Here is a 15,928-nt window from a genome sequence, read left to right as displayed (position 1 = left end):
CACACAGGTCTACGTATGATTTGTAAATTAAATTTCAAAAAGAATGACTCATCATTACCTCTTGCAATTGCTTCAGCACACTTAAGAAGTCCCAGCAGCTAGAAATGAAAATAAGTAATGTCCTGGGTCTCAGTGGAAGAAAGTCTTGATGCCTTCTGTTCAGTTGGCTTTCTCTACAAATCACCCATGGGGAAAATGGGACGTCAGTACAAGTTGTGTTAGTTTTGGAAGTGAGAGACTGATGAGCCTCTTTACAGGGCAGATGGTGTAGCCAGTGGTACAGCTTGTGCTTAGTATGCATGCTTGCGGCCTCAGAACAGTCTCTGTAGCCCCTCCTCCACTACAACTCTGTAGAGCTGCAAGTGGAGTTTGCCAGGAGTAGTAAGCTATGAGCTTGGCTGTTGTCCATCTCCTGTGTCTCTGGTACTCCTCCCTGCTGCCATACAGGTGTTCTTTCTGTGTTTGGGGAAAAATCACCCTAATTTAAGATTGGCGATTAGTGAGGCAAGGCCATCCAAGTGTAGGATCCATGTGTCAGTGAACTCTAGTAGAAACTCACTGATTTTGAGTTTGGTATACAACATATACTGTCTTGTTTAGTTCCACGCAGTGCTTTTGTTGTCCGAAGTGTTTCAGCAGCAGCTGAAATCTTGGGTTTTCCCAGTGTAGAACCAGTTCCACTTACCAGGAATTGATTTATTTTTCACACAGGATGACTGTCACACCAAAGGTAAAGCCTAACAGACAGTCCAGACATCTTCTTTGATGTCAGTATGATGGTGATAAAGAGTTAATACTAGAATTCATGTCTGATATCCTCTTTTGGCAAAGGAACAGTAGTTTTTTTTTTTTTTTTAAATAAATTCAGTTGCCACTAATTGTGTTTGATTGTGAGCAAGTTGAATTATTTCTAGGATGAATCTTAAACTTATTATTTTTGGTGCTTGTCTTGCAGCTGAGTAAATATCTCTTTAGGATATTTGACAATTGATTTGACCTGGGTATTGAAACAGGTCTTGGTTTTAGAGCCTTCTTATATTCAAATACACACATTGGTTCTTTTGAAATGCAACCAGTCAATGTAAAACTATAAAGTGTGTGTGATTATAGACCAAACCCAGAGACTCACAGTGTGCTATACACCAGTCTTAAAATTGTAAATTTTGTTTAGTTTTAGATAAGGTCTCTTTGTGTAGACCTGGCTATCCTGGAACTGGCCATGTAGACTAGACTGTCCTTGAACTGAGTTTGCCTCTGCTTCTCTAGCGCTGGGTTTAAAGGCATGTGCCACTACTCTCCGCCAAAATTATCAATTTGAAATTCTAAATTTTGAAAGTCAATTTTTACTGTTGCTCATCCAAGATCTATTTGAAAGTGATTTATGGGAGGAGACATCAAGTTATATGGCTTTATAGCACCCCACCAAGTAAGTATGGGTCAGTATTGAACGTGACATAGCCTTTTTGAACTGGATTGCTACACTGGGTCAACAATTTTCCATCAAATTCCACTGATAAATAAGACCGTCACCAGTAACTGTTGCTTCATCATTGAATGACATTCTTCTCTACTTTTTGGTTTTGTGTGCACGTAGAGTATTTTAAATTCTCATAATTCCTGTGGAGTTTAGGCTTCACAACCGATCCCTGCAACCCTAGAGCTTTAGTTCTGCTACTGGCTGCAATACCCAGGGTAGCTTCTTTTAATGTCTTTTGGGTTTCGTATGGCTCCTGGGCCCAAAGCCAGCAGAACGGAAAGAGCACTTGGTTTGTTTGAAGGCAAGCCGGCTGTACAGGCAGTTTTTCCCAGACTTTCCCAGCTCCGGCTTTTCATGCATACCAGCAGAGCGGCTTTTTTCCTCCGGTGATTGAAACCATCTGGACTGCAGGGGATCACGTGTGTATGAGAAAATGACATAAAGTTTCTGATTCCCTTGTGCTTCTGCTGCAGATCCAGACAATCCTTGGTCTGATGGTGCGGAGGTGAGGGCGGTGCGGTCTAGGGGCCTGACTTCCCACCCTGGTTTCCCTCCCCCGTCTCTCTCCATCCCCCCCCCCCCCCCCCCCCCCCCCCGCAACATGCAGGCCCCCCATCCCCCGCGTCCGGGAGCACACCCCTCCTCCTGGCTGTAGCAGCCCACCCTTTAGGTCTCCGGTGGAGGCACGCCTCCTCTGGTTCTGCAGCCCGGGGCGCGAATACCCGTCCGCCGCCCGCCCTTTCCACAGGAGCGGCCCCTCCTTCGGGCTGGGCTGTGCGGCGCCGGGGCAGCTCGGGCTGCGCGGAACTCCCGGCCAGCTCGGGCGGTGGAGGTAAGTGGCTCCCGGCCGACCGCAGGAGTCGCCGGCCGGCCGCGCTGCTTCAGGTCCCCACCGGGTGGCGGATAGGACGCGGATTCCTATTCCGCGGCATACGGAGCCCTTCCGCTTTCCCTAATCTGGGCCCAGGCAGGGGCTCCTGCTGCGTGAGTACTTAGCGTTCGGGCCACGGCTTTCTGAGTTGCTGGGGACTGCCCTCCAGGGCGATCGTAGCCAGCCCTGCCTTCCGGTCAGGCCCAGGCTGCGCTGTGTGGGGTGTGGAGCTCCGATCTGAGCCTAGAGTTGTGCAGAACTGCTTAACGCAGGCAGCCTGGGATACAGTTGAGCTGCAATTACCTGAGCCTGTGCAGCTTGAGTGCAGCTGGATGTATGCTCACACACGCACCCACACAGACAAGCTTGCTACTCAAACAAAGGGAATTAACTTTGTTTTCTATCACTTGGACCTGTTAAACAGGGTTTGTTGCTCTATACCTTCATACACTTTCCTGTGTGAACTATCATTGAAGGAACACTCTTCAGCATTTGTGCTGAAAAGCTAGTAGCCAAGTAAAAGTGAAAGGACTGAACGTTTTCTAGTGTTTTTAAAGAAGGGATATTGCAGTGTTCTGAGGAATTTTGTATGAACATAATTTAAAATTGTTTAAATATGGATAAAATAGCTTCCTGGCCAAGTGAAAGAGTGACATTATGCTGCCTCAGTCCAGCTATTGATCTCGTTTCCAAGATGTTTCTGCTTTTGCGTTGCAGGGTCTGGGAAATGGGAAATGGCCAAGATGTTAAGGGCCACAAGGAAAACCCCCAATTGACCACATAAATGCTTTGTTTTGTTTTTGTTTTCTACAAAGGATATTTTTCAAAGGTGGACGCCTTCTTTGATTTTTTTTTTTTGGGGGGGGGGAGCAAGGTCTCATGTAGCTCAGGCTAGCCCTAAACTTATGAGCTTTCTGCCTCCACCTAAGTACTGGGATTACAGGTTTGAAAACATCATGCCCTGCTCCCTTCATGGCTTTTTTTTTTTTTTTTCCTTTCAGAAATAAGAGATTTCTTAAGTATCAGAAATAGTGTAATTCTAGAAAACTTAATCAAAAGGACTGAATTGTCCGTGGTATCCAAATCCCATGCTGAATTAGGAAGACTCCAAGACTCCAGTTTCTATTAAATGCATACTGTGAAGCAAAAGCTGTCTGGATTCTGCTGGCCTGGATGACAGTCTCTAGGAGACTAACAAATTAAGCACTCCTTTTTATTTACTAAGTAAACATTACCTTTCGAAAGACTGTAAAATATGGGGAAGAGATTGATTCAAATAAATATTGGGAGAAAGATACATATTGGAAGTGTTTCCTGTTCCTTAATTGGGCCAGAAAGGAGCCTTTTCTGACAGTTTCAAGGCAACCTTTATCATCAATGTATTTTCTGGTGTGTTTGGTTGTCAGTTTGTGTACTTGTGGAGAAAGGACTGACACAAGGAAATATCTAGTTGATTGACTTATAATAAAGAATTTTAGGTTATCAACTAGAAAATGGCTATGAGGCGGGAGCACTTCCCAGAAGCGGGGTAGTTTGAGTCAGGCCTGGAAGTGTGGTTGTGCAAATGAATGGTGCAGTGTTGCTGGTGGGGTTTTCAAGGGTACAGAGTGGACCATTGGATGGGAACTGGGGAGAAAAGTCAAAAGGAGCAGTGCTCTCTGCCGTGAGCCCTTGGATGCTTTCTAATTCTTCACTGTTAATCTTGTTTTAAGGAGAGGATCGGAGCAGTAGGTAGCCTGATCAAGATGGCACACCAGTCCCTGGCAGAGCTGCCAGGATTTAGCTGCCCAGTTTGCAGACTCTCTTAGTCTCCAGTGCTGCTTCCACAGTGAGCAAGCAATGGGAGGTCCAGCAGCAGGGACTGTGGTCAGCTTGAATTCTGGCTAGAATTTTATCCCACAGACATCATCATGCTTCTAAAGGTTTTGAGGAAAGTAATGATGGCCAGGACAATGTTTTTAGAAGACTTATGTGACATCTATGTACAGGAATGTGATGTCATAGTTCATAATCAGGAAGCTAAAAAGGAAATGTAACCAAAGTATCTGGGTATTTCAGTTTATGCCCCATTGACAGCAAGTACTCTGCAGTTAGTAGCTGGATAACTGGGAAGAAGTTAGTTGCATTGACCACAGGATTGCTGGGAAAAAGAATGAACTGAATGTTGTTAGCTGGCAAACACTGAAATGGAATGTGTGTGGAGCAATTCCACTGGTGGTTTGTCCTGTGTGTGCTGCATGAGTTTTGCAATACTCCAGTGACAGTTTTTTTTTCTTTGACAACTATCCTGAGAGGTGGAGTTCAATGCTCTGATTTAAAAAGCCTTTCCTTGCCTGCCCTCAACATTTTGAGATGTTTTCCATGTATACATTCTCTTACTTCCAATCAAAAATGCTCAATTTTAAAATAAGAAAAACATGAACTGAGATTATCTTTTTTAATGAGACCAGTACCAAACGGGACCAACTTATATCACTTGTGGTTACTGGTGGAACAGTAGGAAGCCTTTGGAGGATTGTTGTGTGGTAATGTAGAAATGATTTAGAGATGTGGAAGGTTCTTCCTATCCCTTAGATTTCTTACCAAGGGATTGTGTTTGTATGTACAGCTACAGAACATAAAGTGTCCTTGAATCCCCAAATTTATAATCAAGCTCTTTGATTCTCCACAGATACTGGACACAGGAAGGGCATCAGTGGATGAAGCTATTTCATTAGACTTTTCCTTGAATAGCCTGGAGTTCTTGCTGTTCCCTCTGTAGACTATAGGTTTTTTTCTTCTGAACTTGTTTTCTTCTGAAGACTTGGATGTTAGGCCAAAGAGTATCAGGTAGTGGGAGGTGGCACAGAAGGTGGAAACTCCCTGGAATCTAGAAGGTGACCCTAGCAAGGACTTCTAGTAATGGAGGACATGGAGCCTGAATCATCTATCTTCTGTAACCAGGCAAGGCTCCCAGTGGTGGGACTGGGACACCAACCCAGCCACAAAACCTTCCATCTGCAATCTGTCCTGCCTACAAGATGTATTGGAGTAATGGTGGCACAGAACTTGTGGGAGTAGCCAACCAATGCCTCCTCCAAGTTGAGGCCCATGCCTGACATTGCCTGGATGTCCAAGAACCAGAGGCTGGATAGCCCAGAGACCTAAGGTAGAACCAAATACAACTGGCAAAAAGAATCATTGAAATAATTCCTAATGATGTTGTGCTATATTCATAGATCAGTGCCTAGTCCAATCATCATCAGAGAAGCTGCTGGGAGTGGATGTTGAGTCCCCACAGCCAGAAAGAGAGTTCAGGCTGGAGGTCTCCATTGGGTCCCTCCTCTCAGATCTGGAGGAATCCTGCAAAAGAGGAGGAAGAGTTGTGTGAGTCAGTGGGGTTGAGGACACTGGGAGAGCATGGCCCTCATAATCAGCTAAGCAGGCTCATGGGGGCTCACAGAGACTGAAGTGACAGTTATGTAGCCTGCGTGGGCCTGTGCTAGGTCCTCTGCGTATAGGTTATGATAGTTGGCTTGGTGTTTGGGGGACTCTCTGTTTGGGAGTGGGGGTGTCTCTGACTCTTTTGCCTGTCTTCGGGACCCTTTTCCTCCTTCTGGCTTGCCTTGCCCGTGAAGGTTTGTGCCTGGTCTTATTGCATCTGTATGGTTGATGTACCTACCTGGAAAGACTGCTCTTTTCTAGGGGGAGATGGGGGTGAGGTGGGGTGTATCTGGGGGAGAGAGGAGTGGAGGGAGGGGAAGCTGCGGTTGAGATGTATTGTATGAGAGAATAATAAATAAAAGTTAAAAAATATAATAAAATGTATTGTAAATAATAAAAAGAGAGGAAAAAGGCTAATATACAAAGAACTAAAAATTCTGACATCAGGAAAACAACCCACTTTAAAAATGGGGTACGGATCTAAACAGCGAATTCTCAAAAGAGCAAACTCAAATGGTTAAGAAACACTTAAAGATATGTTCAACATCTTTAGTCACAGGGGAAATGCAAATCAAAACTACTTTGAGATTTCATCTTACTCCCATCAGAATGGCTAAGATCAGTAAAGCAAATGGCAGCTCATGCTGTTGAGGATGTGGAATAAGGAGAACACTTATCTATTGCTGGTAGGAATGCAAACTTGTACAACCACTACGGAAATCAGTGTGGTGGTTCTTCAGGGAGATAGGAAATTTTTTTTTATTATTATTATTTTTTTATGTAGGCACTTAGTGCTAGAAACTTACTTCTTAGAATCGCCTTCATTGTGTCCCGTAAGTTTGGATATGTTGTGTATCCATTTTCATTCAAATCTAGAAAGTCTTTAATTTATGTCTTGACCCATTTTTCATTCAGTAGTGAGTTGTTCAGTTTCTTCATTGATTGTATTTCTACTTTTAGGTCTTGAACTGTTTGTGTTTTCATAGATTTCTTTAAAGAATTTATTCATTTCTTCTTTCTATCATATTTATAAAGACTATTTTAAGATCTTTTTCTTGTGCTACAGCTATGTTACAATACTTAGAGCCTACTGTGGTAGGGTTGCCAGTCTCTAGTAGAGACATATTGTCTTGGCTATTACTGTGTTTTTACACTGGCCTCTAGGCACCTGGGTATGGGAAGATTGTAATTCTAGGGGCTGATATCTGGTCTTGTTTTTATTAGTTGGGTGTTTTGTTCCTTGGTTTCTGTTGCCCTCTCTGGTTCTTAGGAGAGTGTGGTGGCTGTGTGTTGCCTGGTAGGAAATTCTTCTGGTATTCTGATAGGTGTAGGGGTTCCAGGTAAAATTTGTTTCTAGATATTAGGAGCTGACACTTAGGAATGGTGATGGGCTAGGATGGGAATTGAGGGGATCCACAGGAGGGAGGAAAGCAGGTCAGGTGTTCTACCGGGATCTGCTCAGTTCCCTGGGGATGACCGCAAAGAGTTAGGAGAGGCCAAAGTAGTCTGCTGTAGAGCTACAGGGATGAGACTGGGGGATTACATTTAGAGGAGTGGAAGGACAGTAAAGAGTTGAAGTTCACGTACCTGTTTCGCTGGCCTGCTTGGTTCTCTGGCAGGCTTGGCTGGTGCCTTCTCAGATAATGCGTGATGTGCTAGAGATGGAGAGATGGAGGGTGGAGGTTATGGGGGAGGGGAAGGCTGCAGCAGGTGGTTTGCTACAGAGCTGGGGATGAGACTGGGGATTAGAGTTGGAGAAGAGGAGGAGAAAGAGGTGATGATCTACAGTTAGCTTCCCTGCTTCCCTGGCTGGAGTGCATGAAAGTCATTTAAAAAAAAGTAAAGGTGTTTTCAGCTCTCCATAACCACTTTACCATTAAGAGTCCTTAGCTCTGGAGATCTGAGTTGTTGAATTGCACTTTGAAATGACCAGTACTTCTACAGCCATGACTCAGTTTGGGATCTGGGCCTCTAACATGGTATCTCTCTTAGGGCAGGTCATTTGAAGTAAAAAACCACAAGTTAAAGTTCCAGCTTTGCCATTATTCCCAGGTTTTTGGAATTTGATGTCTGAGGGGTAGCTCAATTTTGTTTTGTTGAGACACCATCTCACTGTGTAGTCCTGGTTGGCTTGGAGCTTGCTGTGTAAACCAAGCTGGTCTTGAACTCTGGGATCACCTGCCTCATGAATGCTGTGATTAAAGGTGTGCACCAGTCCTCAATAGCTTAGTTTTTCAGCCTCTGGACCACAGTTGTCCTTTTAGGACCAGACAGGGGAAGTTATATACAAATGAGCCTCTGGTTCATTCTTCCATTTTGTGTCTTGAATATCCTGAGATCCATTTTGTTTTGTCTTTAGCCTCTGTTTACAGGATAGGAAGGAATACTGTCCAGGTTTCCTCAGAGGGTGGTGATACTCATTGTCAGTCAGTTGGTGAGCTTTTCTTTTCTTTCTTTCTGGTTTTTCTTTGAGACAGTTTCTCTGTAGCTTTGGAGCCTGTCCTGGAACTCGCTTTGTAGACCAGACTGGCCTCGAACTCACAGAGATCCACCTGCCTCTGCCTCCCGAGTGCTGGGATTACAGGCGTGTGCCACCACCGCCCGGCGAGCTTTTCTTAGGAATTCCTGTAAGAACGCTCTACAACTTAGTTCTGAGAATTGGAGGGGTCTCAGAAAGAAGTTTTTTGAAAGTAAGACATACTTGGTTGCATTGTTTGATACCTTGTCTCTTTTCCTTTCCTTTCTTTTCTTTTTGGTTTTTCGAGATAGGGTCTCTCAGTGTAGCCTTGGCTGTCCTGAAATTTGCTCTATAGACCAGGCTGGCGTTCCTCTGCCTCCTGAGTGCTGGCATTAAAGGCATGTATCACTATGCCCAGCATGATACCTTGCTTACACAGTTAACATTTTTATATTTGGTGAGCATTTGTCATTTTTATAACTTATTAGAGAAGTGATTTAAGTTTTCTGAAAGACAGGACTGGGCTGTCCTTTTGATACGCAGATGTAACTGCCTGGTACAGAATTTTGACTCTTTAAAATGACTCTTATCTCCAGATATCCCTAAGTCTTTGTTAAACCCCTTGCTCTCAAGTATTTTAACGGCTTCTCTGGGCAATGTTAAGGTATCCAGATTGACAACACAGATTATCTCCTCATAGTTAGCTAGTTTTCTTTTAGTTTGTTTGTTTATTTGTTTCCACTGTTTTCCCATCTCTCTCCTATGCACAGATGACTGCAGAGAGAACAAACTGTTTTTCCTGGAGCCCAGTGGCTATCACCAAATGTACCATTGTGCTCATCCCTTTTTTTGTCGCCCTCTGGCTAACCAAGCTGAGCTTTCTGTTTTTATGTTTTGCCTTTAGGAGTCTCACTTTTTAGACCTATGATTATGTAATACATTTGTGACTTTGTGTTTTGTTTTATACAGGAAGTCTACATCAAATGTGTTGATGATTAGAGTTTTCAGTTTGGAAGGAGCCTTTGAAATAAAGCATGTCTTCTCTCATCAGTTTAAGCAACTGGGGAGCACATGTAAACTGGAGATGGCCTTTTAAAAACTTAACATCAAAACGATTTTGCCCAAGTCTTTTAGAGCCTTAAAAAGAATCTAGTCTTTGTAAGATTGTGCTGAAAATACCAGACTAGCCTAATTAAGGCCTGTCTATAAGTGTGGGCATTATTTGTTTAAATTAGAATTTAGTATTCTGGAGCAAATATGTTGGAAATGATATGGGCCTATCCTGATAAAGGACAGTGGTTACTAGAATGTGTGTGGCTGTACCCCTGTCAGTTCTCGGAAGAAACTTCTCTGAGTGGGAAGGGTCCATTTTGGCAGCTTTTGTCTGTCTTTGATGTGAAGTTGAGATCTTAGATGTCAATTTATCTAAGGCAATTTTGAATCGAAAGATTTGTTGAATTCACCCCTTTCTTCCTCCTATTCTCCTTTTGGGGGGAGGTCAACTGGAGTAGGGTAGAGGGAATCCTTAATCAGGGAGTCATTGTCAGACACTGGTCTTGAGAGAGGTGTTCTGTTATTGTTGCTTATACACTTTTTCCTCATGTTTATCCTATATTAACTGGATGCTATGGGGGAAAACACTGGGTATCTAGGCATCTGTTTATTAGGTTTTTTTTGTTAAGATTTATTTTATTTTTATTTTATGTGTGTTGGTGTTTTGCCTGCATATACGTCTTTGTGAGGGTTCCAGAGTCCCTGGAACTGGAGTTAAAGACAGTTGTGAGCTGCCATGTGGGAGCTGAGAATTGAACCTGGGTCCTCCAGAAGAGCCAGAGCTCTTAACTGCTGAGCCATCTCTCTGGCCTCCAGTATCTCTTTATTCTTATTGCTCTGAACTTGCTTAGAATTAGGGGTTTGAATGGGCAAAATTAAGAAATGAAGTAGGACCTAGCCTGGTCTTTCATGCCTGACATCTCAAGAGGCTTAAGCAAGTTCAAGGTGAGCCTGAGAAACTTAGTTGAGATATTGTCTCAAAAAAGTGAAAATAAATAAATAAGAGTGGGAAGGGGCTGGAGAGCTGGCTCAGCTGTTAAAGCGCTTGGTCAGGACTGGAGTTGGTATCACAGAAGCCATGCAAATGCCAATTGGGTGTGAAAGCCCTGACTAATTCCAGTGCCAAGAAAGAAAGTGGAGATGAGAATTTCCCTCTAGACTAGATATATTGTGGAGCTCTGGGTTCAAGTGAATGACCCTAAATCCGTGTACAAGGTAGAGAGCACTAAACTGACATCAGCATGAGGTCTCCACACACAACTATAAAAAACTTAAAAACAAGGTGGTAGAGCACTTGCTTAGCATGTGTAGGGCCCTAGGTCAATACTAAGTACCAAATAAGGGAAAACTATGTGGGACATTAATATGGGTGTTAGATACCTCCTTACTTAAATGCTGCTATTGGTAAAGTCACTATTCTGAGCTCCACATGGGTGTTGAGATGACCTGATAAGAAGGCTGAACATGTGGGATTGTATTTTCTGTGACAAATAGGACCTAGTTAGTTATTTTTCCTATTATACATGTTAGGATACATTTACTGTTGCTGGGAAATGCGGTTAGCAGGATATCTTCTCAGAGAGTACTACACTGTGGTTAGTAGTAAGGACTGCCTGGGGGAGCTTCCATACACTGGGTCAAAGTCCAAAGAGAATGGAAGTTCTTTTAAAACTTGTGTCCTTGAACTGGGATAGAGCCCTTACCTAGAATGGACAAAGCCCTGTGTTTGATCCCTAGCACTACATGAATAGGGAATGGTGGTGCACACCTGTGCTCTAAGCACAGCAGAGGTGGAGGTAGAAGGATCAGGAATTCAAGATAATCTTCCACTGCACAGTGAGTTTAAGGTCAGCCTGGAACATATGACTGTTTAAAAAATAATGTATTGGCTGGGTATGACGCATACTTGTAATATTATCACTGAGGAGGCAGAGTGGGAACATCAAGAATTTAAGGCCATAAGCTGGGAAGATAGCTTGCCTTACAAGCATGAAGACCTGAGTTTGATTACTAGAGCCCTCTGTTATTTAAAAAAAAAAAACAAAAAACTATGTGTAGTGGTGTGCATTCTTAATACCAGCACAGAGGAGGTGGAGATAGGCAGATCCCTGGGGCTCACTGGCCAGCCAGACTTACTAATTTCTAGGCTACTGAGAAATCCCATCTCAGAAAAATAGTGTATGGTGCCTGAAGAACAACACCTGAGATTGTCTTCTGTCTTTCACATGCATGTGCACACATGTGAACCCTGTACACACACATACACACACACACACACACACACACACACACACAGACAGAGAGAGAGAGAGAGAGAGAGAGAGAGAGAGAGAGAGAGAGAATGAATATATTTAAGTTACAAATGGATTGAGTTACAAAGCAATCACTTAAACCCTAAAACTAAAAAATAGTGTTCATCTATGGTGGAGAGTGGGCATCTAAACTTTTTGCTTGAGTGGACAGTGGAATCTGTTCATAGAGACCTAGAGGTAAAGAAGAGCCAACTTGCAGAGGAGTAGTGCTTTGTGTTAGCATAGAAAAATGGGAATCTGTAAAGAGTCTCTCTGTCCCACCAGCCAGCTCCCAAATAACAACATGGAGACTTATTAATTATGAAAGCTCGGCCTTAGGTCAGGCTTGTTTTTGACTATCTCTTATAACTTAAGTTAACCCATTTCTATTAATCTACCTGCTGCTACATGGCTCATGACTTTTTTATCTCACCTCCTACATGTCCTGATTCCTCAGCGTCTGGCTGGTGACTCCCCCGTTTTTCTTCCCAGAGCTCTCTCTGTCCAGAAATTCCACCTATACCTCCTTCCTGTCTATTATATTCATCTCTTCATTACACCAATCACAGCAATTCACACGGTGTACAAATATCCCACAACAGGTATCCATTGTGACGATTTTGTTTTGCTATCTCCCCCTCCCCCCCATCTCTCTTTTGACAAGCCACTGCCTTGATTTGGAATAGTATTTAGGACCCACAGTGTTTGTACGGAAAGAGCCTTATGTGTAGTGGGAAAGGTCTGGGGGTGTAGTTCAGTGGCAGAGTGCTTTCCTAGCTGGGTTTGATTCCCAGCTCTGCAAAAAAAGAAAAAGTGTCCCGGGAGATGGGACCTTTTGTTTCAGATGGAGTTTTGTTTTTAAACAAAGTTCTCTCTGTGTGTCTCAATCTGTCTCTGTCTCTCTCTTTGTCTCTCTCTCTGTCTCTCTCTCTCTGTGTGTGTGTGTGTGTGTGTGTGTGTGTGTGTAAGATTCCCTGGAATCAGAGTTACAGGAAGTTGTGAGCCACCTGAAGTGAGTGTTGAGAACTGAACTCATATCCTCTTGAAGAGTAGGAAGTGCTCTTTAACTACTGAGCCATCTCTCCAGTCCTTGTACAGTAGTGTCCAGCTAAATACTTGTCTTTAACAGATCCCCTTAATTGAGTTCTGTGGATTTTTTGAAGGTCATCTCATTTAACCTTTGTAGCAGCAATGAGAAGTTGTTTTGTTTGTTTGTTTATTTGTTTTGTGTGTGTGTGTGTGTGTGTGTGTGTGTGTGTGTGTATGTGATCTCAGATATCCCCAGGGCTTCCCCTATTTCCCTTATGTCAGAGTTTTATCATCTGCAGTTACCTTAAGAATTTGGGCTAGAGCCACATGGCCTGCTTTGGATTATGTGATTCTTGACAAGCTTCTTACTCTCTCTATGCCTTGGTTTCCTCATCTGTAAAATGAGGCAAGAGTAGTACCTACCTTATTAAATTGTGATGAAGCTAACTGATTTTATACAGAAAATATGATATGGCAGCCTTTTGGATGACACACGGGTATCCCTGATCTTCCCATGTCCAATATTTACCTGTACACTATAAAGCTAATCTTTTTCCTTCTGTATTTCATGATATCAGCCATTCCTTTTTTTCTCTGACTATTAGCATCATATTAAAAAGCCCTTCCAGTCTCACTTTCCAGCATGTCCTTAGTTGGGTTTCCTCCTCATTGTCTTGCTGCCTCCAACCCCACTAAAACCTTGGCCTGTTCTGGCTGAACATATGAGCTTTTATGGCTCAGATGTCCTTGAAATTCTGAGGCTCCCCTAAACAAGTTTTGTAAAACATAGCTTAAGGATACTTATTCCTTTTCTTTTTTTTTTTTTATTGAGGAATAGCATGAAGTGCGTAAGTATAAGCTCATAGTAGTGGATCTCAGCGTGTGTGAAGTTCCGCGTAGCTATCATTCAGATCATGAGACAGAGCATTTACAGGACCCCTGCAGGTCCCTCCCACCTCCTCAGAAAGCACATGCATTCCTATCCCTAATTACTCTTCTGTTTCCCCTTGTTTTGCCCTTTCTGACCCTCTGTAAAGGAACCACAGCAGCTCTTTGTGGATTCTTTTTTCACTCAATAGCTCCATCCTTTTCTAAGACTTTCAAATGCTTTTGTCATTTGGCTTTTACTTCAAGTCCTCTGTGCATACATACCCTGCCCTTTCAGCCATGCTGGAATCATGTGTAGAATCAATATGGCTGACTTTTCCTTCCCATTTCTTTTGCATTTGATATTCTTTTGTTGACTTCCTTACCTCTCAAATTCATGGTTCAGCTGCAGGCAGAATGGAGCCCTTCTCTGCACTCTAGAAGCAGGGTTAGTTAGTTGTGTGTTACACATCCTTTTCTTTCACTCATTGCTTTATTGGATGGTGGGTGATTCATGCCTCAAAGATGGGACATTTCATCTATAATTAATTGGTTGAATTAAAAACAAAAAGATTTATTTACTTATTTATTTATTTATTTGTTTGTTTTTTAAAGATTTATTTATTCATTCATTCATTCATTCATTCATTCATTCATTCATTCATTATGTATACAGAAGAGGGTGCCAGATCTTGTTAGGGATGGTTGTGAGCCACCATGTGGTTGCTGGGAATTGAACTCAGGACCTTTGGAAGAGCAGTCGGTGCTCTTAACCTCTGAGCCATCTCTCCAGCCCCTTTGTTTGTTTTTTGAAACATGATTTCTCTGTGTAGTTTTGGTGGCTGTCCTGGATCTTGCTCTGTAGACCAGGCTGGCCTCAAACTCATAGAGATCCGCCTGGCTCTGCCTCCCGAGTGCTAGGATTAAAGGCGTGTGCCACCACTGCCCGGCCCAAAAAAGATTTATTTTTATTTCATGTGTATGAATGTTTTACCTGCATGTATGTATGTGCATCATATGTGTCATGTGTGTGCTTGGTGCCTGAGGAGGCCAGAGGAAGGCATTGGATTCCCTAGAGCTGGAGTTACAGATGGTTATGAGCTGTCAAGTGGGTGCTGGGGAAGGAACTGAGGTCCTTTGTAAGAGCTCTTAACTGCTAATCCATCTCTAGCCCCTAGTTGGTTGAATTTTACATAAGTGGTTAATTCTTTCTAGAAAAATTAGGAAATTAAGACGAAAAACAAAAACTCCAAAATAAAAAGCCTTAATTCACCTATGTCAGTATACAGAGAAAATCATTACTTATACACTTATCAAAATAAATGTACATTCACAAAATGCAAATGTTTACCTACTTTATTTAATCTTTTTATTCATGTTTAGAAATTCCCCTTTCCCCTCAACATACACATTGCTATAGAGATACTGTAATGGTCAGGGATATAGGCCAGTGGTTAAGTGCTTGTCTAGAAAAACTGAGAATAACATCCTTGTGCCTATGTATTTTAATGCTATTCCTCAAATATTTGGGTTACATTTCTAGAAAGAAAGTGGATAGATAAAAAGAATGGATCTTTTTAGAGTTGGTGATGTGACATGTTTAGCTAAATTGTTTTCTGGGAAGTCTTTGACTATTGGTGTGCCCTCTGCTAGGATGAGCGAGAGTGCTTGTTTCTAGCTAGCTAACTGAAAATGATGCACATGGTAAATATTTGCAAGTCAGATCATTTAAATGGTGCTCCATTGTTCTAATTTGAGGTTTTTAAAATTATTACTGTGATAGAATATTCTCTTATATGTTTAATGGCCATTTAATTTCTACAGTATTTCTTTAGTTATTTACATGTTCATGTTTTTTAAATTTAATTTTAATTTGTGTTTTGTGTGTATGTGTGCCCTCAAAGTGTGTGTGCCACATGTGTATGGGTGTCTTTAGAGGCCACAAGAGGATATCAGATCTCCTGGAACTGGCAATATACTTGATGTAATGAAAAAGAATTTACATCCAGTTGACACTATATTACATTAATCAATAGCTGCACTTTTTGCAAACTGTGACTCTGACAGTCCTGAACAAGAAGGGTTTCCTGTTTAAGCTGTAGTAACTTTTCTGACTGTGGATTATCATTCCTTTATTGGCAGATTTTTACAATTCCTCTGATGTGTTTGGGACAACTATCTCAAAGTAATGTGCAGTTTTCCTGCAATTCCTCACTCTCTCCTGATAGGAACTGTAGCCCTTTTCTGCTACCAAATATACTACTTTCACCACCAGATCAGCCACAATGATAGAGAGACTACCTAGGCATCCTCTGCTAACACTGCCCTCCTTCATGGGCCCATAATTTGATTGTGGTTGTCCACTATAATTTCCAAAATCATTGTAGTTCCCACACCACTATAGTTACCTCCACCTAAATTTCCTCCTTCATTGTAACCCTTATCTTCTCCTCCATTAC

At 42.4% G+C, this 15,928-nt stretch overlaps 1 protein-coding gene across 7 annotated transcripts in view; it reads left to right on the top strand.

Moving 5' to 3' along the window:
• Window positions 1-1,926: 1,926 nt before the first annotated feature.
• Dennd2b (DENN domain containing 2B) overlaps window positions 1,927-15,928 on the top strand; it is a 158,049-nt gene continuing 144,047 nt past the window's right edge. For 3 of the 7 annotated variants that reach the window (XM_036188879.1, XM_036188903.1, XM_036188876.1), the window contains exon 1: window positions 1,961-1,982. In XM_036188879.1, coding sequence (XP_036044772.1) covers window positions 1,972-1,982 — 11 coding nt within the window. In that variant the 5' untranslated portion in view covers window positions 1,961-1,971. Of the gene's footprint in view, window positions 1,983-2,152; window positions 2,310-15,928 lie in introns of those variants that run through there. The other 4 variants (XM_036188914.1, XM_036188888.1, XM_036188895.1 and 1 more) reach the window with 2 other exon arrangements.

The sequence above is a fragment of the Onychomys torridus genome, chromosome 1 (genome assembly GCF_903995425.1).
Source record: "Onychomys torridus chromosome 1, mOncTor1.1, whole genome shotgun sequence".
NCBI lineage: Eukaryota > Metazoa > Chordata > Mammalia > Rodentia > Cricetidae > Onychomys > Onychomys torridus.
The sequence above is the reverse complement of the archived record's forward strand: the minus strand, read 5'-3'. Positions and strand labels throughout refer to the sequence as shown.